The sequence below is a fragment of the Propithecus coquereli genome, unplaced genomic scaffold (assembly GCF_000956105.1).
Source record: "Propithecus coquereli isolate 6110/MARCELLA unplaced genomic scaffold, Pcoq_1.0 Scaffold700, whole genome shotgun sequence".
In the NCBI taxonomy this organism is placed as follows: Eukaryota; Metazoa; Chordata; class Mammalia; order Primates; family Indriidae; genus Propithecus; species Propithecus coquereli.
Genome location: NW_012153064.1, coordinates 215,667 through 242,237, shown reverse-complemented (window position 1 = coordinate 242,237; position 26,571 = coordinate 215,667). Strand labels below are relative to the sequence as shown.

At 39.2% G+C, this 26,571-nt stretch overlaps 1 protein-coding gene across 1 annotated transcript in view; it reads left to right on the top strand.

The window, feature by feature from the left end:
• The first annotated feature begins 589 nt into the window (after positions 1–589).
• Positions 590–26,571, top strand: part of STYK1 (serine/threonine/tyrosine kinase 1) — a 72,589-nt gene continuing 46,607 nt past the window's right edge. The window contains exon 1 of the mRNA XM_012661254.1: positions 590–738. Within this exon, the coding sequence (XP_012516708.1) occupies positions 590–738 (149 nt within the window). The remainder of the gene's footprint in view (positions 739–26,571) is intronic.

Below are 26,571 nucleotides of genomic sequence, written 5' to 3'. Positions count from 1 at the left end.
TACGTGAAGTAAGGGCAAGATCTTAGAACCTCCCCTACTTTGAAACTTGCCTTGTAGACTCACAGGAGATCTAACCTAAACCTATCTTAACTATTTCAAAAGTTTAAGAAACTGGGTGAGGCCAAATGAAAGATTATAAAAATTGTGTGAAAAAAAGCCAAGAAGTGTGGTATCATTAACTTAACAAGTTTTTATATTTAAAGGTTCTTTATTAAATGAAAAACATATTAAGTACCTGTATTCTCAGCATCATTTTAGGCCTCCACAATAATCCCTGTTAGTTGCTTTTGTTGCCGTTTAGAAAATGAGAAAGTCGTAGATGCTGGTTACACAAAATCATTATGAGGCTCAAATATACAGCAAGGAGGCTAGACTGAGAAGAAGCCTGGGAGTCACAAGATCTAGGTTCAAGTCTAAACCTTTCATAATCTTTAATGTCAGGCTGCTCATTGCGGATGGTGGTTTCAACGTCTTTGTCTGAAAGGAAAAGCGTTGTAGGAATCAGGTTTTCAGTTATCCCCAGCTCTCCCTCCACTCTAACATGCCATTGTCTTTTTTGTGTATGGCTCTGTCATGGTCACATCTAGCGATGGCACCAGGGAATTACATTTTATTGGCTGAGATGTGTATTCTCTACCTGTACATAATTGTAGAGCAAAGGTTAGTGGAGGCAAAAGCCGATGCAGAGCATCCCGCGTGTATGGCAACATTGTATGGTAAGTTAAATAACCGAGACAGGTAAGAGAGAAGCTGAACAAGGATCAGATACCTTGCTCGCTCTGCGCATTGGTTTCTCTTTAGGAAAGTGTATTTAAACTGTGATACTCAATCCTTTTTGACATAGTTTGAGGTAACCCTGAAGTTGTTGAAAGTAAATTTACTGAATCAATGGCTAAGAATTCCTGAAGTCATTTTCTTGGCAGACTCTGAACTTTTCAGGCCTTTCCCCCCACTTTTTCTGCTTAGTCCTTCTCTGCCTTTTTTTTTCCTTTTTATGGTTAAATTTTATTTTAAGGTTAAATGACTGCTAGTGCCACATGCAATTGTTAATCATTTCCATCGTCCCCAATAAGCAGCAATCAGGGAAGACTGAGATAATGGTTGTTAAGTGTATCAATACCTCCTTCCTTAATGAATACCACTGTGGTTGGAAGGTTGTGGTGGTTAATTTTATGTGTCAGCCTGACTGGCAATAGTTGCAGGGTACAGGTTAACCAGTATTTTGGGGTGTGTCTGTGAGGGTGTTTCTGTAAGAGATTAGCATCTGAACCTGTGGAGTTAGTGAAGTGATTACCCTCCTCCGTGTGGGTGGGCACCATCTAGTCTATTAAGGGCTTGAATAGAGCAAAAGGCCAAGGAAGGAGGAATTTACTCTCTTTTCCCTGCCTCACTGCTTCAACTAGAACACCTCATCTCATCTCCAGCCTGAGACTGGGCTTCACACCACTGGCTCCCTTGGTTCTCAGGCTTTGGACTCAGACTCATTTATAGTCCTGGCATTCCTGAAACCCAGCTTGTGGGCAGCAGGTCATGAGACTTCTCAGCCTCCATAATGAGTCAGTTCCTCATAATCTTTTATACACACACACACACACACACACACACACACACATATATATAAACAATTTTAAGGATGAGTTTCTGAATTGGTTCTGGGGTTTCTGACTCTCTAATCTGATGAGATTTAAAGATGCTTAGACTCTACTTCCAACAGTAAATAGAACATTGATAGATAGTCCGTGGCACAAACTGTTTATGGAGATAGGTAAAATATCTGCATTGATTACTCCTAATCAACCACTTGGAGGAAGCGAGGAGCTAGGTGACTGTATATATGATACTTTCAAACATTTTTGGTTTGGTTGGTTTTTCCTATGACACTAGACAAAGTGGTGAAAGAAAAAGACGAGCTCAGGGATATGAAATCCCAGCTCAAGCAGTACATAAATGACTTATGAGCGTCTGTGTGTGTCCTGAAGGAGACTCTTTTTTTTCTCTTTTTTTTTTTGAGACAGAGTCTCACTCTGTTGCTGGAGTAGAGTGCCATGGCATCAGCCTAGCTCACAGCAACCTCAGACTCCTGGGCTTGAGCAATCCTACTGCCTCAGCCTCCCGAGTAGCTGGGACTACAGACATGAGCCGCCATGCCCGGCTAATTTTTTCTATATAGATTTTTAGTTGTCCAAATAATTTCTATTTTTAGTAGAGACGGGGTCTCGCTCTTGCTCAGGCTGGTCTCGAACTCTTGACCTTGAGCGATCCACCTGCCTCGGCCTCCCAGAGTGCTAGGATTACAGGCTTGAGCCACCGCGCCCGACTCTTATCTCCTATAGCTGCAGGGCTGAAATTGCTGAAAATCAAAGGTAGAACTTCATCCTGTGACTGGCTGAATTACAACACAAGTTAAACGTCCAGCCTTGCAGGGTGTCTGCTATTGAAGTGAGAACATTGATTGGAAAAAAATAGCATCCTCTAAATTGGGATGTGGTTGTATAGGAAGACCCTGATGAAGCTGGGGACATTGAGCCCCTGCATTCTGATGAATCTTCCTTAACAGTGGAAGGGGTCTTCATTCCCCAGCAGAATCTCCATGCTCAATAGCAGAGGTGTCACCCTTCCATGTGGTATTAAACCTGCATTGTTTGAGATGCCTGAGAAAACTGTAATGACCTCCCCTGAGGCAGTTGCCTGGTAAAACAATGCTGATTCTCTCTTTGCTCCTGTATCTATAACTAGACTCAAATCCCAGCAGGCCCTTAAAGGTGAGATATAAAATATGCAGCCCATGAGAGGGTACATTATACTCCAAAAGAGCTACTTGAGTTTTCTAATTTGTACAGAACAATCCAGGGGGGTATGTGTGGGAATAGATAACAAGGGTGTGGGAAAATAATGGAAGGAACAGGCCAGGCGCCGTGGCTCACACCTGTAACCCTATCATTCTGGGAGGCCAAGGTAGGAGGATCGATTCAGGTCAGGATCGGAGACCAGCCTGAGCAAAACCGAGACCCCACCTCTACTAAAAATAGAAAAAATTAACTGGGCATGGTGGAGTGTTTATGTAGTCCCATCCCAGCTACTGGGGAGGGTGAGGCAGGAAGGATCACTTGAGCCCAGGAGTTTGAGGTTGCTGTGAGCCAGGCTGACACCACAGCACTCTAGCCCAAACAACAGAGCCAGACTCTGTCTCAAAAAAATAAAAATAAAAAAAATAATGGAAGGAACATAAAGTTGGGTTAGACTGAATTTATTGATAACGAGCTCACTAAGCTACTTTTAATATTGCAACTCAACTTAGGGAGTTAGAAGGATCTCTAACAGTTTGGTTGGCTAAAACATGAATCAAAAGTTGGCTCACTATGAGTGAATTGGATATGCAGAACATGCCTTGTTTAATGTAGAGGAAGGGATTCAAAGGCTTAAGGATATTGGAATATCAGAGTGAATTAGTCATTTATGACACACCCACACTACGAGAGTCCAGGAGACATACCTTTCATCAATATTGTAAAAAATAAATTTGTGAGGGGAACTCTGGCATCCTCGAAGAGCTCTGTGATTGCTCTTCTTTGTAGGCCAGACCTCACAGTGGCAACTGCTGTCACTGAATTGGGAAACCTAAATGCAATGGGAGTAATTGGATTTCAGGGTAGCAGGAGCCAAGCGGTGGCCCTCAACCGCCAAAGTCAAGGTGGGCATGGTTGCATTAATAGACAGCAGAGTCAAAACATTAATCAGAATAGGCTGACTTGTACAGACATATGGCACTGGCTAATTGTTAATGATATTCTCAGGAATGAAACAGATAGGAAGCCTACTACATTCTTACTTGATCAATATAAGCAGAAAAGTTCTAGGTCCAGTGAACAAAAGTCTAACCTGAATCATAAAAACAGAGTCATGGTTCCTCAATTACCAGACTTGAACCAATGTACAGACCCAGAACACTTTGAATGGTGGAGTGTCCAGGTCCCCTCTAGAAAGGACCCCAGTACACTATTGAAAATTCTCCCAGATTTCCCCAAAGGGACCTATTGACTTTTACCAGGGTAATCACGTTTGGGGAAAAAAAATCAGACGTTCTGGTGACTCCAGACACTGGTTTTGAACTAACACTGATTCCTGGAGTCCCAAAATATTGCTATGACCAGCCAGTCAGAGTAGGAGATTATGCAAATCAGGTGATCAATGGAGTTTTATCTCATATCCATCTCATAGTGGTTTCAGTAGGTCCTTGAACCCATCCTGTGGTTATTTCCCTAGTTCCAGAATACATAATTGGAATAGACACACCTAGCAGCAGACAGAATCCCTACATTGGTTCCTTGACCTGTGGAGTTAGGGCTGTTATGGTGGGAGAGGCCAAATGGAAGCCATTAGAACTGCTTCTACTTAGGAAATAGTAAATTAAAAGCAATCTGCATTCCCGGAAGGATGGTAGAGATTAGTGCCACATGAGGGACTTGGAAGATGCAGGGGTGGTGATTCCCACCACATCTCCGTTCAGCTCTCCTATTTTGCCTGTGCAGCAGACAGATGGATCTTGGAGAATGACAATGGATTATCATAAGCTTAACTAGGTGGCACCTACAATTGCAGCTACTGTACCAGATGTGTTTTCATTGCTTTAGCAAATTAACACCTCCTCTCGTACTTGGTGTGCATCTATTGATGTGTCAGATGCCTTTTTCTCCATACCTGTTCATAAGGCCCACCAGAAGCAGTTTGTTTCACCTGGCAAAGCCATCAATACACCTTCACTGTCCTACCTACACCTCAGGGGTGTACCAACTCACCAGCCCTACATCATAATTTAGTTCTCAGGGATCTTAATCGATTTTGTCTTCCACAAGATGTCACAGTGGTCCACTACATTGATGATATTATCCTGATTGGAGTCAGTAAGAAGTAGCAATTACTCTAGACTTAAGGGTAAGACATTTGCATGTTAGAGGGTGGGAAATAAATCTGACTAAAATTCAAGGATCTTCTCCCTCAGTGAAATTTCTAGGGTGCAGTGGTGTGGGTCATTTTGAGATATCCCTTCTAAGGTGAAGGTAAGTTGTTGCGTCTGGCCCCTTCCACAACCAAGAAAGAGTCATAACACCTAGAGGACTTCTTTGGATCTTGGAGGTAATATATTCCTTATCTGAGTGTGTTACTCCAGCCCATTTACTGAGGGACCAAAAAGGCTGCTAGTTTTGAGTGAGGCCCAGAGCAAGAGCAGGTTCTGCAACTGGTCCAGCTGCTGTGCAAGCTGCTCTGTCACTTGGGCCATATGATCCAGCAGATCCACTGGTGCTTGAAGCGTCAGTGGCAGATAGGGGTGTGGTTTGAAGCCTTTGGCAGGCTCCTATAGGCAATCACAATACAGGCCATTAGGATTTTGAGGCAAACCCCTGCCATTATCCTCAGATAACTACTATTCTTATGATAAACAGGTCTTGGTCTGCTACTGGGCCTACTAGAGACTGAACACTTGACTATGGGCCACTGAATTAACATGGACCTGCCCTGTCCGTCATGAACTGGGTGTTATCTGGCTCAACAAACCGTAAAATTGGGTGTGCACAGCAATACTCTGTCATCAAATGGAAGCAGTATGTATGTCATGAGGCCTGAGCAGGCTCTGAAGGTACAAGTTACATGAAGTGGTCCAAATGCCCATGGCCCTCCCTCCTGCTACAACCTTCTCTCTCCCAGCCTGCACCTATGGCCTCATGGGGAATTCCCTAAGAAGTTTACAGATGGTTCTTCACTATATGCAGGCACCACCTGAGAGTAGAAAGCTACTTTAACTCCTCTCTGAAACATCCCTGAAGGACAGTGGTAAAGGGAAAGCCTCCTAGTGGGCAGAACTGTGAGCAATGCACCTGATTGCAAAATTTTTCCTTCCTGTTCCCCTGACTTTATGTTTTCTGTCCGAGAGGGAGGAATGCTTCCACCAGGAGACACAACAATGATTCCATTGAGCTGGACGTTAAGACTGCTGCTTGGCCACTTTTGGCTCCTCATGCTTCTAAATCAAGAGGCAAAGAAGGGAGTTATTGTGCTGGCTAGGGTGATTGACCCTGACTACCAAGAGAAAATTGAGCTACTACACAAAGGAGGTGAGGAAGAGCATGTCTGGAATACAGGAGATAGCTTAGGGCATGTCTTAGTATTAACATGCCCTGTGATTAAGGTCAATGGAAAACTGTAACAACTCAATCTAGGCAGGACCAGATCCTTCAGGAATGAAGTTTTGGGTCACCTCGTCAGATAAAAAACCATGACCAGCTGAGATATTAGAACACGGATTGGGTAGTTGAAGAAGGTACTTACAAATGCCAGCTACAACTGTGTAACCAGTTACAGAAACAGGACTATAATCGTCATGACTATTTCCTCCTTATTTTGTTATGAATATGTTTGTGTGTATCTTTGTTTTCTTTCCTCTCTTATTCCCTTATCATGTAACATAAGATGTGTTTATTGTATATGACAATATTTAAGTACAGTTCTCCCTCAGTATCTGTGGGGGATTGGTTCCAGGACCCCCAGCAGATACAAAAACCCATGGATGCTCAAGTCCCTTACATAAAGTGGTATAGTATTTGCACATAACCTATGCACATCTCCCCGTATAGTTTAAATCATCTCTAGATTACTTATAGTACCCAATATAATGTAAATGCTATGCAAATAGTTGTTATACTGTATTATTTAGGGAATAATGGCAAGAAAGAAGTCTGTACATGTTCAGTACAGATACAACTATCCATTCTTCCCCCCACATATTTTCAATCTGTAATTGGTTGAATTTGTGGATTTGGAACCCACAGATGTGGAGGGCCAACTGTATTGTTAATTTTTCATCCAGTATTTAAGCTATGGGATGTCAAGGAGAAGAGTAAACACCACTCAAGGACTTTACCTCCTCTTTTTGGGAAAGGGGTAACTGCAATTTTGTTTATATGCAGGATAGTTATACTATGTTAAGGGGAATTATGACTTTGTTATTGGCTTTATTTGGAGATCAGGTATGGTTTAAGGAGATGTATATGAGTGCCAAGTTGACAAGGGGTGGACATGTGATAGTTGACTTTATGTGTCAACTTGACATTATTTCTGGGTGTTTCTAGAAGAGATTATCATTTTATCCTATGTACTCAGTAAAATAGATTCCCCCTCCCTAGTGTGGGTGGGCATCATCTAATCCACTGAGGGCCTGAATAGAGCAAAAGGCAGAGGAAGGAAGATTTGTCCCTTTTCCCCTGCCTGACTGCTTGAACTGGAACATCTCATCTCATCTCCTTGGCCTGGGACTGGAATTTACACCGTTGGCTCCTCTGGTTCTCAGACTTTGGAACTTGTATTGAATTAAACCACTGGCTTTTGTGCGTCTCCAGCTTGCAGATGGCAGATCATGGGACTTCTCAGTGTTCAGAATCATGTGAACCACTTCCTCATAGATATTTATTTTCTCATTCTCTCTCTCTCTTTCTCACTCCTTCCCCCTGAGGGGACTTTAAAAAGTTTATGGAGGCTGGGCACAGTGGTCCATGCCTGTAATCCTAGCACTTTGGGAGCCTGAGGCAGTACATGAGGCCAGGAGTCTGAGACCAGCCTGGGCAACATAGTGAGACCCCATTTTCACACACGCACACACAAAAACAGAAAATCAGCCAAGTGCGGTAGCATGCACCTATAGTCCCAACTACTCGAGTGACTGTGGCAGGAGTATTGCTTGAGCCCAGGACTTTGAGGTTACAGTAAGTTATGCTGACACCACAACACTCTACCCTGGGCAACAGAGCATGACCTTGTCTCCAAAAAGAAAGTTTATGGAAAATGGGTATTATGATAAAAACTATGCATATATTTCAAATATGTTTTGCACCAAAATAAACTTGTACTTACCTGTTATAACATGTCTGAACAGGATCTAGTTTGAGGTACCAAGAAGGATAAGACAGTTTTTAAAAATCCCCTATCAGAACAACATGAATTCTGCTAAAACTGTAGCAAGAACAAACATTAAATTTACAGTGAAGCTTGGGTGGAATGGTGAAATCATTGATGCTTTCTGAAAAGCTTATGGGGACAGTGCCCCCAAGAAATCAGAAATTTACAAATGGTTAACTTGTTTTAAGGAGGGACAGGACAATGATGAAGATGAAGCCCGCAGTAGAGGGTCATCCACATTAATTTTTTAGGAAAAAAATGAATCTTCTTTGTGCTCTCATTGAAGAGGACTGATGATTAACAGCACAAACAATAGCCAACACCATCGCAATTGGCTCCACTTACACAGTTCTGACCTAAAAAGTTGAGCAAAGTTTCCACTCAAAGGGAGCCAAAACCGTTGCATCCAGATCAGCTGCAAATAAGAGGAGAGTTTTCGATGGGAAATTTTTTTTTTCTTTTTTTTTAGTCTTTTTTTTTTTTTTTTGAGACAGAGTCTCACTGTGTTGCCCTGGCTAGAGTGAGTGCCATGGCGTCAGCCTAGCTCACAGCAACCTCACACTCCTGGACTCAAGCGATCCTCCTGCCTCAGCCTCCCGAGTAGCTGGGACTACAGGCATGCGCCACCATGCCCGGCTAATTTTTTCTATCTATTTTTAGTTGTCCGATTAATTTCTTTCTAATTTTAGTAGAGACGGGGTCTCGCTCTTGCTCAGGCTGGTCTCGAACTCCTGAGCTCAAACAATCCACCCACCTCGGCCTCCCACAGTGCTAGGATTACAGTCAATGGGAAATTTTAAACAAATGGGAGCACAATCTTGAAGCATTTCTTCAAAGAATTGTGACAGGACAGGACACATGGGTTTCCTAGTATGATCCTGAAGACAAAGCACAATCAAAGCAATGGCTACCAAGAGGTGGAAGTGGTCCAGTCACAGCAAAAGTGGACCGGTCAAGAACAAAGGTTGAACTTGATGGAGCTTATATTGAGAAATAAAGTTTATATTCTTTATTTTTACCTTTTAATTCAATTTTTCCATGAACTTTTTGAAGTCCCTGTGTGTGTGTGTGTATGTGTATCAGTTCTGTTTCTCTAAAGAACCCTGACTAATAAAAAGGTTTTAGATAAACCCCTGATGCTTTTAACTTGCAGTTCTCAATCTCATTGCTCAATCATGCCCAGTTTGTGTACTTGTAATTTAGATTTGTCGTGGAGTTGTTCTTTGGTTTATTTTTCTACCATGACTCATAGGGATAAATTTCCTGAAGTTAATAAAGAAACAAGAGATGACACAGTTGTACAATATTTCTCATGATACTATCCTAGTGGTTCCAAATAAAGTTATTTAAATTTCAGGTGATATAGTTATCATTGAGAGCAGTTGTCTCTCCTTTTAATCATTTATTCTAATTTAAAAAACTATTTTAAAAAATGGGTGTGCATCTCTGGTACATGTATATTTTTTAATATATAATCTCCATATATGTAAGATCACAATCATAGCATATGTTATAAAACCCACAGAAATAAACTGTAGGTCAAATGCTTTCAGGAAATGTATCTTAATGTAACAAATTTCTTCATACTAAGATATTTTAATAATCAGTAATGTGATTTAAAAATGTTTCATTATCTATAAAAGTATTGTCTTAATACTTTGTAATATATGATTTGAAAATTTGTTTCTTTTTTCAGTGCAATGTGATATTTGATTTCAATGGCTGTGATATTTGAAAAAACATAGTGGTCCAAATGGAAAAAAGTATTCTGACTGTATCGTGGTATAAATATTTCAATCCCATCGACCAATTATTTAAATATTTTTGTTAAAATTTGTATAGAAATTGTCCATCTACCCTGGTATCAAAGCAGTTTATGTAGACTAGTTAGAAATGTTATATAATTGCTTTCAAAATTAACCAGAAGTATTCAATTTAAAGATTTTTTTGGGGGGGGGGTAGGGAACAGGGTCTCTCCCTTTCATCCAGGCTGGAATGCAGTGGCATCATCATAACTCATGCAGCGTTGAACTCCTGGGCTCAAGCTGTCCTCCCACCTCAGCCCCCCTAGTACCTGGGGCTATAGGCATATACCACCACATACCCCTAATTTTTCTATTTTTTATAGAGATAGGGTCTTGTTCTTGCCCAAGCTGGTCTCGAACTCCTGGCCTCAAGCCACTCTCCCATCTTGGCCTCCAAAAATGCTAGGATTATAGGCATGAGCCACCGCACCCAACCTAAAGATAATTTTTAAAGAGGTTAGGAAATTCTTTTAAATTTTGTAAGTAATGTAAGTTGAGAGAATTCATAGGTGACAAATTTATCATTTTAGTGACAAAAACACAAGATAATGAATGGTAACATTTCCAAAAATTTTCAAACCCCATAATGTGTTCTTTTTGAAAAAGTTTCTTTTTTACCTTGAAGATGTTTATTTTTTCACAATTGTTTGCTTGGTAGCATCCTCTTGCCAGTACTTATCAAGAAAAGATAGCAACATAGGAGAGTTGCCTTTGTATAAAAGGAAAAACAAATAATATTTTAAATGTGACATCTCTTTTGAGTATTTTGACAGATGATAACAGTAAGCCTTTATATAGAAGAAAAAATGTTAATTATAATTTCTCTCATTTTAAGGTATTGCTGAGATTATACTGCTTATTGGTTTTTATTGTATAAACTAAACCACACTGATATCCTAGACTGCAGTATGGTAAACCTGCACGAACAAATGCAACTTGCAAATCATCGATCCCTTATTTCACGTACTTGCTGTTCTTTCTTCAGTATACCTCACCTTCCACACATGGTGTATGACCCTCTGACATACAGACCCGTGAGGGTGCACTGTCACTTCATTGTATGAAATATTAGTGAATTTTAGTGCAAGCTTATTTCTATATATTTCAAGATAAAAAATACAAGCAAATCTTTTTATGTCCTCCCAATTTACATGTATCCCACTGAAGTAACCTAAGCATCAAGCATTGTAACGACACTATCTTTTACCTTTACTGTCAGACGTACTATTTCCTTTTTACTGATGTGGAAAACATTGGCTCTGAAAAATTAATATGCCTGCATTCCTCAGGATAATTAATGCTAGCTGCTATAACCAGCAATCTTAAGTCCCACTGGCTTAATATAATATATTTTTTGTTCTTTTTTAAACTGTTTGGTTTGGTGGCTCTCCCTGGGCATTTCTCCTCCCAGTAGCTGCTTAGGAATAAAGTCTTCATGCTTGGCTTGGTCACGTTTCATATGTGGTTTCAGCTTGTCCTGCTGCCATGCAGCCAGTAGACGGGGAAATGAGCCAGTCTGCTTCAGACCAGAAGTGACCGTCACTAATGCTTATGGTCCATGGGCAAGAGCTAGTTACATGGTTGAACCTAGATTTAAGGGTGGTTTAAGTAGTTTCAGTGCACCTAGGGAGCAGTAATAGGCAAGGTGAGCAGAACCCACCACAGTCTCTGCCACAATTCCAAAGTGTGAACTGTTAAGAAGTAGATACAGGTATCAGTCATGGTCTTTCTGGCTATAATATCCACGCTTTTCTCTTTGTGTTTCATTGTGAGTGCAAAGCAAAGGGAAGAACCCAAAAAAGACCAGTTGCCTCTTCATGCTGCAGTTTGTAGGAGCACAACACGACGAAAGCGGGATCTGTCCTCAGCTTTGCCCATTCATAAACTTTACTGTTTTTTAGTTCACCAAAGATTTAAAGCTGTGCTTACAAAAATGACTTGTAAGAAGTGACATTTTAATAATCTAAACCTAAGTCTGCATAAGAGAGGATTCAACGTGAAGTTCAGGGAACATTTACTTCTCAGAGATGAGTTGCGTTCTAAAGAACCAGGAGGAATTATCAGGTAAATTAGGAGGGAAGGGAATTACAAGCATAGAGAACAGAGTGTGCAAATGCTTGTGCAGTGAGAGGGCTTAGTACTTCTTGTTTTTTTGGTTGTTGTAGGGAATATGAGTCAGGATGACTGGAGGATACTAGGCAGTAGAGATAAGATGAGTGTTTATGGAGATTCACTATCATTAAGAGATGTTATTCTGTAATTATGTAATGATTTTAAATGGGGGAATGTATTACATTGTAAGACTTGCTTGTTGGAAAAATCATTCTGGGAGTAATATGAAAGAGTAGGCAAAGGGTAAAATCAAGAAATGAAGCCTAGTTAGAAGATTCTTACAGGAATTTAGACAAGAAAAGAAGAGGGGGTGAGTTCACACAATGGAGACAAAGAGATTTACAAGGTATTAACAGAAGGATTGTTATTGATGACATTCAAGGAGGTGAAATGGAGGAAGCATGATAGAGAAGCATCTACAGGGCATTTCCTAGCTTCCTGGTCTGCACAGCTGCGTGGATGTGGTAGTCTTAATTTGGTAGCTATTGGGAAAATCATATTCAAAGAGTGTTTATCAAATAATTAGCATCAATCTTTAAAGAATTATTTAGCCAGTAGTATGTATTAAAACTCTGTTCTTTTTACTATTATCAATGAAGTAGGGAAAATAATATAAAAAGGGTGTTTTCTTTAAAAAAATATTAACTGATAGTTGACCATATCTCAATAATATAGCCGGAAAGGTATATGTCAGAGTTTTGATTCAGGATTATTTTTAATGTTTTACCTGAAGGGGACTGAAATGAACAAGATTAAATTTTTTAAAAGATAAATGTACAACCCACCATAGATTGCACAAGTACAGGTTACTAAAAACCTAGATTATTATTGATAATACCAATAATTATACGACAGTTAACACGCAGCACTTTTGCTTTTTAAATAGTATTTTCAAGTATATTTTTTTATTTGAACTTCTCTGTGAGGTAGATCTTTTTTGTCTCCATTTTACATATATTTAATAAATAAAGAGAGACTGTCACATTTTCTTCTTAGTGTAGGAAAAAATTTTGGATATTCAGGTGTTATGAATGGGAATAACCTTCCCGGTGGCCGTTCCTCAGCACTGAAAAAGCTTAGACAGACCTGGGTGTCTACCCGCCAGAGATGCTCCACTGTGGGCAATGGCTCTGGTAGGTAGGAGTTTGGACCAGGTGAGATTTTGTGTTCAGGGATTACGGAATCATAGAATAGGACATTTGACAAGGACCTGAGGCTAATCTAGTCTAACCTTTTCATTTTACGAGTGAGAAAACTGAGGCCTAGAAAGGTCAGCCTACTCACCTTTCTCAGCTTGCAAAGCTTACTTGGTGTTGAGTAAGCTATGGAACCTCGCTGTAGGTCAACGATCTTTACACTGAATGACTCTATGAAAATCCCGAGGAAAGGAGGAAAAAGGGAAGACAAAAAAATGAGTGGAGCCAAGTGGTTGGCATAATGTCCCAAATCATCACATTTTTCTCCATGGGGAGCATGAATCTTCTTGACCAGAATAAAAGTAGTTGGCAAGTGAGATACTTCTTTTATGTTCAACAAAATATATTGGTCTCTTACTATTCGCAGGAAACAGGGACTACAAAGAGGTATGAGATGTGGGCCTTATGCTACAAGCTCTTCCAAGCAATGTGTGGTAGGCAGAATAATGCCGCCTGCTAAGATATCCACATCCCAATCCTTGGAACCTGTGGTTATATTACCTTAAATGGCAAAAGTGATATTGTAGATGCAACTAAGGTTACGGAGCTTTAGATAGGAAGATTATGCTATAGGTACAATCTAACCATCACATGAGTCCTTAAAAGCAGAGAAACTTTCCCAGCTATGATCAGAGAACGAGACAGACAGCAATGGAAGAAGGGTCAGAGAAACAAACACATGGTGTGAGAGGACCTACCAGCCAATTGCTGTCTTTAAAGATGGAAAAAAGAGTTATGAACCTATGAACCAAAGAATGTATAAGAAATCTAGAAGTTGAAAAAGGCAAGAAAACAGATTCTCCCCAAGGACCCCCACAAAGGAATATAACCCTGCAAACACCTTGATTTTAGCCCAGGGAGATATTTGTTGAACTTGCGGTTTACAGAACTGTAAGATAAAAGAAATTTGTATTGTTTAAGCCACCAAGCTTGTGGTAATTGGTTACATCAGCGATAGAAAACTAATACACAATGTAAAAAGAAATAACTTAGGAATGGAAGCTTACCCATGATCAACATTCTCTAGGACACACCAAGGTGGGGTAAACATGGGGCCATGATAATAGTAACATCCCACATTCCCTCGTTTCTGCCTTTAGTTGGTTGCAGAACCTCTGATTTTTCTTAAAAGACCCTTTCCCCAACTGTCCCTGAGATTCCTCAAGGTGGTCGGGGATCTCATAGATTTTTACCAACCCAAACCTTAGCTGCTATATAGAATCCACCATTTTCCTTGCCTGGCTAAAATTCCTTCTGGTGATGTCTACTATTCTCTCAATGCCTACAAGGCCCATTTAGCTGCCAGACATGGTTGCAGTGACTCCACTGTTGACTGTATTTACAGCTTCCATCAAAGTTGCTGTGGTCCTCTGTGCCAGAACAATTCTTTCAGGTCTCAGGAACCTGTGGAGCTATCTTCCATGGATAGCCGCTGCTTGCCCTCTTGTGGTGAAGTTGGGCTGCATGTTCAGATGAAGTTGGAAAAATTCACCTGCCTCGCTTTTGTGTTAAATTCCTTTGAATATAGTTCCAAAGGAATAATGCTTTTTGTACCTAAGGTCTAATACAATTTTTTTGTTGTTGTTGTTATATTTTCCTGTGAAATAACACTACCAGTTGTACTTAGAGTCCCCTCTCACTAGGACTCGGTTATGAGTCCTGAGAGGTTGGCCAAAGGACATTGAGAGGCAGACACAATGCTGAACCTCAAGCTATTCTTGTTAATGGACAACGCCTTCATGCTCTGACTTTCTTTTTCTTTATAATCAATGATTTCCCACGGATTCCGCCATGCCTCATTTAAATAGCTTCTAGGAGTATCCATCCCACCAGACTTCAAGCTGAATTCCCTCCTCACAATTGCAGAATGTATAATACAAGAGAGAATACACTAATATGTGAATGGATGGCTGCAATAGGAGTTTAGAGGAGAGCAGGGTCTGGTAGTTAAGGTTTGTGTAGAGTAAACTGGAGAATGAAGAGATCTCTGGTGTATATTCAGTGTGATTTCCTACTGTTCAGTACTTAATCTGGGCAGAGCAGATAATGGGCACTCAATAAATGCTTATGGAATTAACAGTGAGGCAGAAATAACCATCTGGAAGGGATACTGGGACTGAGTACTGGGGACAATGAGTTGGAGGGGCATACATTGAGATCAAGGTAATAATTGAAATTATAATGGAATGAATAGTTGGAGAAAAAAGAGAAATAACAGATTTTCTAACCATTTTATTCATGAATATAATGTGTGGGACCAGCCACACACACACACACACACATATATATATATATATATATATACACACACCTCCTTGTTTTTATCTGCTATTTAACTAGGACTTGCTATCTAGTACTACTTAGGTGTTTCTGTGCCTGGACATTACTATTTCCATTGTTTTCTCTATTTCAGAAATTTTAAAGAAATTTATAATGTATTTAAATTGCTCGATAAAATTGGAGAGTACATTTTTGCCTCCTCTTTTTTTTTTTTAAAACCTAGAGATTATTAACTTCTATCACTATAATGGTAACTAGTTTTTAAACAAAATTCTGTGCAACAGAATGGATGTCTAGCCATATGCTGCAGAGATTACAAAAATGAGTAAGGCACGCTCTCTATCATCAAGGAGTGTACTTGGGGAGGTAGAAGAGGCGATTATATAATAATAAGCTCAGATCAGTTCATTTGACTTTTATTAATCAGTTATGAATAAGGTATGGAAAGAACAACTAACCAATGAAACTTCTTCATCCTTTTTGTAAAATTGAGGTAATCCTATTACTAGAGATAAAAAAAATTGAGGTAAAATTCACATAGTATAAAATTAACCCTTAGCCATTTTAGAAAGTACAATTCAGTGGCATTTAGTACAATTCACCCTGTTTTAAAAGAGCTCTGAAGAGAATGAAAATTTTAATAGAGAAAACTCGAGAACTGAAGTATCTCCATTTCTAAATACTGCACATTACATTGCACCCAAATTAGTTCTGTTGTAACGGATGCCAGTTTCTGCTTGGTATGCTATGGATGCTGAACAAACTGGTCATCTATTCCAGGTACCGATGACCTATATTTCTTTAATACAACTTGTATTAGTTGTTAGTATCTAATTTGGAATTCTTTCAGTTGTGCTGCTTCTTGAGCGTTTTCTATGATTGTAAATTCCATGCGGGTGGGTGTCTTGTTCATCACTATTTCCCCAGAGGAGGGCCCCATACACATTGGCTTTAAAAAGCATATGCTAAATGAATGATTGATTACCTACCTACTCTTGGGACTTTTTTTTTTTTTTTTTTTTTGAGACAGAGTCTCACTGTGTTGCCCGGGCTAGAGTGAGCGCCGTGGCATCAGCCTAGCTCACAGCAACCTCACACTCCTGGGCTCAAGCAATCCTTCTGCCTCAGTCTCCCGAGTAGCTGGGACTACAGGCATGCGCCACCGTGCTCGGCTAATTTTTTCTATATATTTTTTAGTTGTCCAGCTAATTTCTTTCTATTTTTAGTAGAGACGGGATCTTGCTGTTGCTCAGGCTGTTCTCAAACTCCTGAGCTCAAGAGATCCACTCGCCTCGGCCTCCCAGAGTGCTAGGATTACAGGCGTGAGCCACCGCGCCCCGCCTTACTCTTGGGATTTTTATCCCCATCACTTCCTTATACGTTACCCCATGTCACAGCAGTGGTCAATGCTGTCTTGCAACAACCCGCCAAGGCTCAGGGTGGAGACCATCCTCGGAGTGACTAACCAAGACCTTAAGCACCAGCGAAGGCAGCTGCTATGAGGCCGGGCGAGAGGTGGCGCTGTTGCTCTGTGTCATGACTCCGTTTTCACCTGCCCTGGAGTCTCCATTATACCTGACCACTTAGCAATCGCTGGAGTAAGAAATCAGTGTGTAGATCAGCAGCAAGTCCAGCTTTCACAGTTTCAGCAGAGGTTTCCGGCTGGCGAGTGTGTGGCGAGTGCCGGAAACCTCAGTGCCCGCAGACTTCCCTTTGTGGGGAGCCCGCCCAAACTCCATCCTTTGCTGGCAGCCGCGCCCCGCACTGGGAAGGAGGGACTGGAAAGCATTTCCTTGAGGCTGGCACACCTTGCCCTACCCAAACCCGTCATGTTCACCCCCGGACTGGGCCAGTTCCATCTGAAACCGGAGTGACCAGAGGAGGGACACGGTAGTGAACCGGGGCACTGGGCGACCTGGAGGGTGGGAGGGGGATTGCAGGCACGCAGCTGGGGGTGGCCTCTGGCTTTGGGAATTAAAAAAGAGAAGAGGCTGGGAGTGGAGCGGTTGTGATCGGCTGTTTGTATTTATGTGAACAAACACTAATCAGCAGGTGAATTAATCTGTATTTAGTGAGAACAAGCATCTATCTTGCGGGTTTTAGCTTCTGTGTTTATATGATAAGAGACTAAACCTGCCTCAGCAGATTGGCGAAAGGAGAAGCCGTAAGAAAGCCCAGTGATGAGGGACCTCCGAGTATTCCTGGAGAAGGGGCGATGGGGAGAGGGCAGGCAGAATGAGGTACAGGGATTGCTTGTCACAGGACCGCACAGTCTTTCAGATCAGCTTCATCTTCTTCATCGGCAACTCTAAATAAATCTGTCACTACCTCGCAGGGTCGTTGTAATATTTAAATGAGATAATCTGTAACCATGCTTGAAAACTGTACAGTGGGATATACTATCCCTTGTTGATTGAATCTCTGTTTTCTTCTTAATCTTTTTTCTCTCTTTTTCACTTTTCTCTGTCCATCCCTCGACCTCATCCCCATGTTGTCTCCGTTCTTCCTCTTTCGTTTCTGGGATTGTCACTTCCTTCTGTAATGGATCCTTTCCGCATTTGTGTTTCTCATACTTATGGGACCACACTTTCTTCCTACTGCTTCGTGAGAGCCACCAGTGGTTGTGGGAATAAAGGAGTTGAACTACTGTCATGTGCAGCACCCCTCAACTGAAATGCACCCGGAAGCAGAACTTCGTGCTGTCTACCTGGTTCGTCTCCCTTAGTACATCAGAATCTCCACACACTGCCAGCCGGGGGTCCTCTGGGTCTTTCAAAGAGACGTTATGAAGCATTTGCTTCAATAAAAATCATATACGTCTTCTTCCCTGTCTCCATTAGTGTATGCATTTGCTAGGGCTGCCGTAACAAAGTGCCACAAACTGGGTGACTTAAACAACCGAAATTACTGTCTCGCAGTTCAGGAGGCCAGAGGTCTGACTAGGTGTTGGCAGAATTGGTTCTTTCTGAGGGCTATGAGGAAAGGATCTATTCCAGGCCTCTTTCTTTGGCTCGTAGATAGGTATCTTCAGTTCATATGGTGTTTTCCCTGTGTATGTGTCTGTCTCTGAATTTCACCTTTTTATAAGGATGCCAGTCCTACTGGATTAGGGCCCACCCTAAGTACCTCATTTTAATTGACTATGCCTGTAAAGATCCTGTCTCCAAATAGGATCACATTATCGGGTATTAAGGGTTAGGACTCAAACACATAAATTTGTGGGGGGAGGGGCAGAGTAAGATTCAACCCATAACAATTACTTGGTCTCTACTTATGCGCACGCTCAAAGTTAGTTGAACATCACATCTATTTCAGTTGTCTTCGATAGAAACTTTGTTTCCCACCTTTCCCAACTCCTCACCACCAGTCCCAACAAGCATGTGCTCCAAAGTTCTATGGGAGTTATATGATTCTGTGGCCTTGTTTTGTTTCAACCTGAGTGTGTAAGTTTCCTCTTGCTGCTGTAACAAATTACCACAAACTTGACTTAAAACAACACAAATTTTTACCATACAGTTCTGGAGGTCTGAAGTCAAAAAATGTATGGGCAGGTCTGTGTTTCTTCTGGAGACTCTAAGGGAGAATCCATTTCCTTGCCTTGTCCGGCTTCTAGAGGCCATCCACATTCCTTGGCTCAGGGCTTTCCTCCATTTTCAAAGCCGAAAATGGCCGGCTCAGTGTTTCTCACATTTCCTCATGCTGACACTGACATTTTTGCCTTCCTCTTCCACATTTAAGGATCCTTGTGGTTAATTGGACTCACTGGGTAATCCAGGATAATCTCTCTATTTTAAGGTCAGTTGATTAACTCCATCTGCAACCTTAATTATCTTTTGCTATTTTAACTCTGTTAAAAACTAACATATTCATAGGTTCCAGAGAATAAGACATAGACATGTTTGGGAAGCCATTGTTCTGCCTACCACACCTGAGCTTTCTCCAACTGAATGTTCTTTGTTTTTACTTTTATTATATTTTTATTTTTTCAAATTTATTTTTAATTGAAAGATAAAAAATTATATATGTTGTCATGTACGTGTTGTTTTGGAGTATGTATGCATTGTGGAATGGCTAAATTAAGCAAATTAACATACGCATTACCTCGCATACTATTTTTGGTGTAGAGAACAGTTAACATCTACTCTCTTAATAATTTTCGAGAATACAATACATTGTTATTAACTATAGTCACCATGTTGTACAATAGATCTCTTAACTTTATTCTTCCTATGTAACAAATTTTGTATCCTTGGACATCTCCCCCATCCTCTCTTTCCCCAGCTCCTACTAACTACTATTCTACTCTTACTTCTATGAATTCAATTTTTTTTTAGATGTCACATATATCTATGAGATCATGTGGTATTTTTCTTTCTGTGCCTAGCTTATTGCACTTAACATAATATCTTCCAGCTTCCTATATGTTGTCAACTTCCTTTTTTAAGGCTGAATAGTATTTCATTGTGTATGTACTGTATGGCACATTTTCTTTATCCATTTATCTGTTGATGGACACTTAGGTTAATTCCATCTCTGGGATATTGTGAATAACACTTCAATGAACATAGGAATACAGATAGCAGTACGTGTGACTTCATACATACTGATATCATTTCCTTTGGATATATACCAAATAGTGGGATTTCTAGATCATATGATAGTTCTGTTTTTAATTTTTAAAGAAACCTCCATACTGTTTTCCATAATGGCTGTACTAATTTATCTTCCCACCACCAGTGTGCATGATTTCCATTTTTTCCAAACTCTCTTCAACACTTGTTATCTTTTGTCTTTTTGATAATAGCCATTTTGACAGTTGTGGAATAATATCTCATTGTGTTTTTAATTTACATTTCCCTGATGATTAGTGATGTTGAGCATTTTTTCACATTTGTGTTGGCCATTTGCATGTCTTCATTTGAGAAATGTCTATTTAGGTCTTTTGTTCATTTTTTAATCTGCTTTTTTTTTTTTTACTATTGAGTTATATATTTTGGATATTAATCTTTTATCAGATGTATATTTGCAAATATTTTCTCCCATTCCATGTGTTGTTTCTTCACTCTGTTGATTGTTTCCTTGGCTGTGCAGAAGATTTTCAGCTTGCTATAATCCCATTTGTTTATTTTAGCTTTTGTTGCCTGTGCTTTTGGGCTCACATCTAAAAAAATCATTGTCCAGACCAATGTCATGGAGCTTTCCCCTTGCCTTTTCTTCTAGTATTTTTACAGTGTCAGGTCTTATATTTAAGTCTTTAATCCATTTTGAGTTGATTTTTGTATATGGTGTTCTTATTAGGTATATCATCCTATTTTTATTCTGAGGGATCAGTCAGTATTTTGCCTGCTGTGTATAGCAAAGAACTTTAAATCCCTTTATGGTGAAAAACAGCATCCTGACTAATGATGGAACTAAAAATGTGTCCCCATTGAGCAGAAACCTGGGTACCACGCACTGCCTGTATAATACCATTAAAAACTACTTCCTATTGCCCCTTGTACTTTTAGCATTACAGTGTAATCCTTATGCCCAATTAGTTTCTATAGGTTATTTTTCTATAAAATTTCTTACAGATTGAATGTGATTTTCATAGGTGAATTTAGCTATTTATTTATTCAATGAGCATATGAATCCTTTATCACTAAATAAATAAAAGATAAATTAAATAAAAGATAATAAATAAAAGATAACACTTGTTATCTTTTGTCTTTTTTAAACATTTAATTAATTTAATTAATTAATTTTCTTTTTTTTATTTCAGCATATTATGGGAGTACAGATGTTTAGGTTACGTATGTTGCCCTTGCCCCCTATCTTTTGTCTTTTTGATAATAGCCATTTTGACAGTTGTGGAATAATATCTCATTGTGTTTTTAATTTACATTTCCCTGATGTTAGTGATGTTGAGCATTTTTTCACATTTGTGTTGGCCATTTGCATGTCTTCATTTGAGAAATGTCTATTTAGGTCTTTTGCTCATTTTTTAATCTGTTTTTTTTTTACTATTGAGTTATATATTTTGGATATTAAATCAATAAGATTAGGCAAAAGCTTTTGAGGGTTTGCTTCTGGAATGTTGGTGGTAAACTTATGATGCTTGTCCTTCTGATCAAAAAGGTATCTTTTTTATTGAGATGTTTATTCGTCTTTCATTTCAAAAAGTAGGGTCAAACCAAACTTTAAACATTAATGCCACTGCCACGTTTTTATTCCCAGGACAAATCAAGAATCCACAAGGGTGGCAGGTGTTGCTATCAATATTCATATCATACCTTTGCTTTAAATTGTTTCTATATCTTTGTAGGGGTGCACTTACAATTCTTAATTTTTCTGTAGATCGCACTCTTTCTGTCAACAGACAGCAAATAAAGATTCTACTAGAAGGACTCGAAGGACTGAATTTTGAGGAAATAATATGAAGTATTAAATTCCTTTCTTAAAAAGATAGAGAACTCTCTCGTCCACCTTTTCTCTCGTTTTACACTTCTGAATTCTCTTCTCCTATGTAAATATATTTTATATGTCCTTGGTTTCATAAAAGTTGTACTTTCTTTGATACTCTCACAAGATATCAATCAGTAATGACAAGGCCAAGTATTTCTACTGCTCCTATCTCTTGCAATGCTTCACATGTGACCCTCTAACAAAGAGATGTTAATTGGCTTGCTGAAGGTGACACAGGAAGTCACTGACCAAGGGCCATAACTGGGATCACACGATTCCTTTGCCTACTTCAGGAGAGGATTCCTCCCTTTCACCATGCATTTCTCCTAGAACTTTCTATTGAGAAATAATCTAGGTGAGGAAAATAGGATGAATTTTATGGCAGAAGGCAGTTGAAGCCAAAGTGAAGATTAACGCCAGGGCCACATCACATTGGCGATCACAGTGGTACAGATACAGCATTATTTAAAGTTCATTGGATCTCAGATTGTTTCCAAAATGCATCTCATATCATCTCTCTTTAGATGTAGTAACTTTGTCTCCCGAAAAATTATGGGTAGTGATATAAGAGAGGAGAAAAGGCATGGTCAACGAATGATAGAGCAATGGTACAACTGGCTTGAAAGTCTCTGAAATACCAAAGCCTTAACAGTTTAACAGATCCCCAAATCACTTACTATAGAAACTTTACTTCAGGAAGCAAGGGTGCTTCAGAAGATGGCAGTGGGCATGTATATGTATACGTAGGGAGACGGGGAGTGGGGCATGTGATGTTTCTACCTTGGATTTCTGAAATACTTATATTCTAACACTTTGACACACTTTCATATGTTTTATCTCATTTGTCTTGTCAGAATGTTTCTGATTATGCTCTTCAGGATTATGATCCATTATTTTATAGATTAGAAATTAAAACCCTGGGAAGTGATGACACTTGCTCAAAATTACATAGATAAATGAAGGAGGCAGGCAGGAGGGGGCGGGGGGAGGGGGGAGAGAGAGAAAGAGAGAGAAAATATCAGAATAGCAGCTGCCAATATAGAATCCACTCCCCCAACTCTGACTCTGGGTGCTGGGTTCTTTCTATTATACCAGTTGGATAGAGATAATACATTAACTTTATTCCTGGCAGTTCCAACTTGGCTTTCTGCCCAGTCTGCAAGATAATAGCGTCAGCAAGCAATAAAGAACAACTGGTTAACCTCCAGGTCTTCACCTTGACTTTAGGCCAAGAGAGCTCTCTTTGAAGCCATAAATGTTGATTTAATGATTCTACTTCATCTTTACTTCTGGTCACTAGTTCTTCAGGAAGATTTTTTTCCTTTTTGAGACAGAGTCTCACTCTGTTGCCCCGGCTAGAGTGTCGTGGCATCAGCCTAGCTCACAGCAACCTCAAATTCCTGAGCTCAAGGGATCCTCCTGCCTCGGCCTCCCAGAGAGCTAGGATTACAGGCATGAGCCACCGCGCCCGGCCTTTTTCCTCTTTTTTTATTCCTCTTTTTTTTTTTCCTCTTCCTGTCACTCTCAGCCAATTTTATCTTTTGATATCTCCACTTCCAAACTTTTTTGCCTCCTAGCCTTTCTTCCTTTGCTTTTTCTTATTATGAAATAACTAAGGCTTAATTCATTCAATTTGGAAAATAGGAAATGGAGGAAAAACTCATTCATAATAACCATCACCAATGTTGCTGTAAAGTTCTGACATACTTCTCCTTGGGGTTCCCCCACACAGGTATTTCTCCCCAGTCAAATCTGTTGTGCTCTTCCTGAATATACATTATTAAAATGTGCTTTTCCACTTAACCAACTAACATAAAAAAATCATAAGAACATAAAAATCGAAAGAACATAAATTTAATAGATTTATAGTTTTCCATTGTCGTGCTATATAAAAATAGAGACATCCTCCCATGATGAAAATTTAAATTATTTCTATTTTTAGCTTTTTGTTTCAGAAAATTTAAAAGATATACAAAAGCAGCAAAAATAGTAGAGTAACTCCCCATATATTTATCACCTGAATTCAGCAATTTTGAACACATGTCCAATCTTGTCTCATTTATATCTCCACCTACTTCTCAAGTCATGGAATTATTTTGAAGCAACTCTCTATTTATGTTTTCAAAAAAAGTAAATAAGTTTAATAAATATTTTTTGTGTTCAGGAACATCTTCTATTAAAAACATATTATCTTATAATTGACTCCTGGGAGAGGAATTGCAGGGTCCAAATTATGAGTGAGTACCATTTAGGCTCTCAATTTACACATTGCCAAATTATTTTCCATGAACATAGAAACTTAGATTCTTTGTCAGTCATATAAGAGTGGTCTTTTTAAACAGGGCTCTTCAGAGCATAAAATTTTTTTTCAAATATTTTTTTCTTAAAAGGATTGTCAAAAAATTATAGCTTGTTTTATTTTAAAGTGTATTTTTAAATTGCTAGTTAAGATGAAAATCCCTAATCTTACTTCACCCTGCTTCCATATTTGTTAAACATTTTGGATTGGTGAATTGGTTTTTTCTTTAGTTTTCCACATTCCTTGACCAATTATTTATTAGTACTTTTCTTATTACTATAAAAACACTGTATTTTTATTTGTTTATTGACTGATATTTTCACCGTGGTTTTTGTTTTCTATTGGAAGGAATCCTTTCCCTTAAGTTTACGAAGTCATCACCAATCCAATATAATTTATAATGTTAATATTTTATATCTCTGAAGACATCTAGTTATTTTTCCAACTAAAATTTTGTGTAGAGGTGAAGCAAGGATCTAAATTATTTTTTATCAAATAAGTAACCTATTGCCTAAACTCCATTTAGGGAATAACCTATCTTACAAGTTCTCAACCCCAGCTGTATTTTAGTATCTCCCGGTGAGAATTTCCTTTATTGAATACTGATATGTGACATCATAATCTATGGAGTTCATAACCATCATAATCTCTAAGAGGGGTGGGGAATGACACCAGTATTGTTATTTTTAAAAAGTTTCCCAGGAGAATCTAATGTGCTGCCTGATTTCAGAACCACTCATCTGTTTATTTTGATTCATGCAGACTTCTTTAAAGTCTTAAATGTGTATCTTATTTCTGGGATATTTGTGTGTTCTAGTAATCTATCTGTCTGTTTTTCAGTATCACTGTGTGTACGTGTGTGTGTGTCTAAGCTTTGTAAAATACTCATGGCTAATACAGGTCCCTCCACACCAAGCTTTGCTTTGTTTTTATTTTTCAGAAGAGTGAGATTACTGCATGTTGGGATGTTACCAGTTCCCTTTCTCATCGTGCTGGAACCCTAAATTTCCAAATCCTTCTTTGAACTCCTTTTCTCAGTCTTCTCATTCACACATCTCTCAAATATCTTAGAAGAATTGCCTGAACGCATTTTCTCCACATTCTCACCACCTGTTCATTCCCAGAACCACCCACTCTCTTCATTACACTGTAACCATTCTTTCTATGACCATGGCTGATTTCCATGTTGCCTGTATCTACTGATTGTATTTTTCCCTGACCTCTCATCAACTTTTAGTCCAGTCGTCTTCCACACTCTCCTGACACACCCCCTTCTCCTCTGCTTCTACAACCCTGTGAACTCTGGGTTCCCCTCCACTGCTCTGGTTGCTCCGTCTTAGGCTCTTTGTGAGTTCCCACAAAGGAGCCTCTGCCCCGACTCCTTCTTCTTTCATCTAGCCCTTAAATGTTGGAACTCCATGGATTCTTTACTAGACCTTCTTCTCTTCTTTTTTTCCTTTTCTTTCATTATTTTATCTTCCCTCTTGTCCACTTCCAAGACTTCAAATATCATCTAATGACTTCTAAATATTTCTCTCCAGTCTAGACTCCCTTATGAATCCTAAGACCAGTACAACCAAATGCTTATTTCTAATATTCTTCTTGAAAGTCACACTGGCATCTCAAATCAAAATGTCAGAAATAACTCATGATCTTCCTGTCTTATTTGATTTCTCCTTCTCCTTCCTACCTCCTACAACCACTGTGTCCTGTTGGTTCAATCTCCGGAAAGTCTCTCATATTCTTTATTTTTACTGTCATTACTGTAAACCAAGAAACCCTTACGAAGCTATTAGTTTTGTTATTAGAATTGGTATTCTCATATTTATTCTTATCATCTGTAATTTATTATTTAATCACTACCAAAGTAATGTGATTTTTTACTTTTTAATTTTAAAATAATTATAGATTCACAAGTAGTTGCAAAAGTAGTATAGAGTCTGGTATACCCATTACCCGGCATCCCCCAATGGTAATATCTACATAAATATAGTAAATTATCCAAATTAGGAAACTGACGATGGTACAATATAATTAACTAGATTAAAGAGCTTTCTGGGATTTCAGTTTTTGCATTCACTTATTGTTTTGTTCTTCTCTATACATAGTTCTATGACATTTTATCACATGTATGGATTCATATAATTATCACTACAGTCAAGATACAGAAAACTCCCTCATGCTACTCCTTCATAGTCACACCTCCTCCCTGTTCCTTCTGGCAACCACTGATCTATTTTCTGTCTCTCTAATTTTGCCATTTGAAAATGTTATATAAATGGAACCATGCAGTGTATAACCTTTTGAGATTGGCTTTTTGTCCACTCTGCATATTGCCCTTAAGCTCCATCCAATTGTTTGCATGTAGCAATAATTTGTTCTTCCTTATTGTTGAGTAGTATTCCAAATAATGTCTTTGTAAAATACAAAACAGACCATGTCACTCTCTACTTAAAGCACTTCCGTGGCATTTAGAATAAAACAAGCA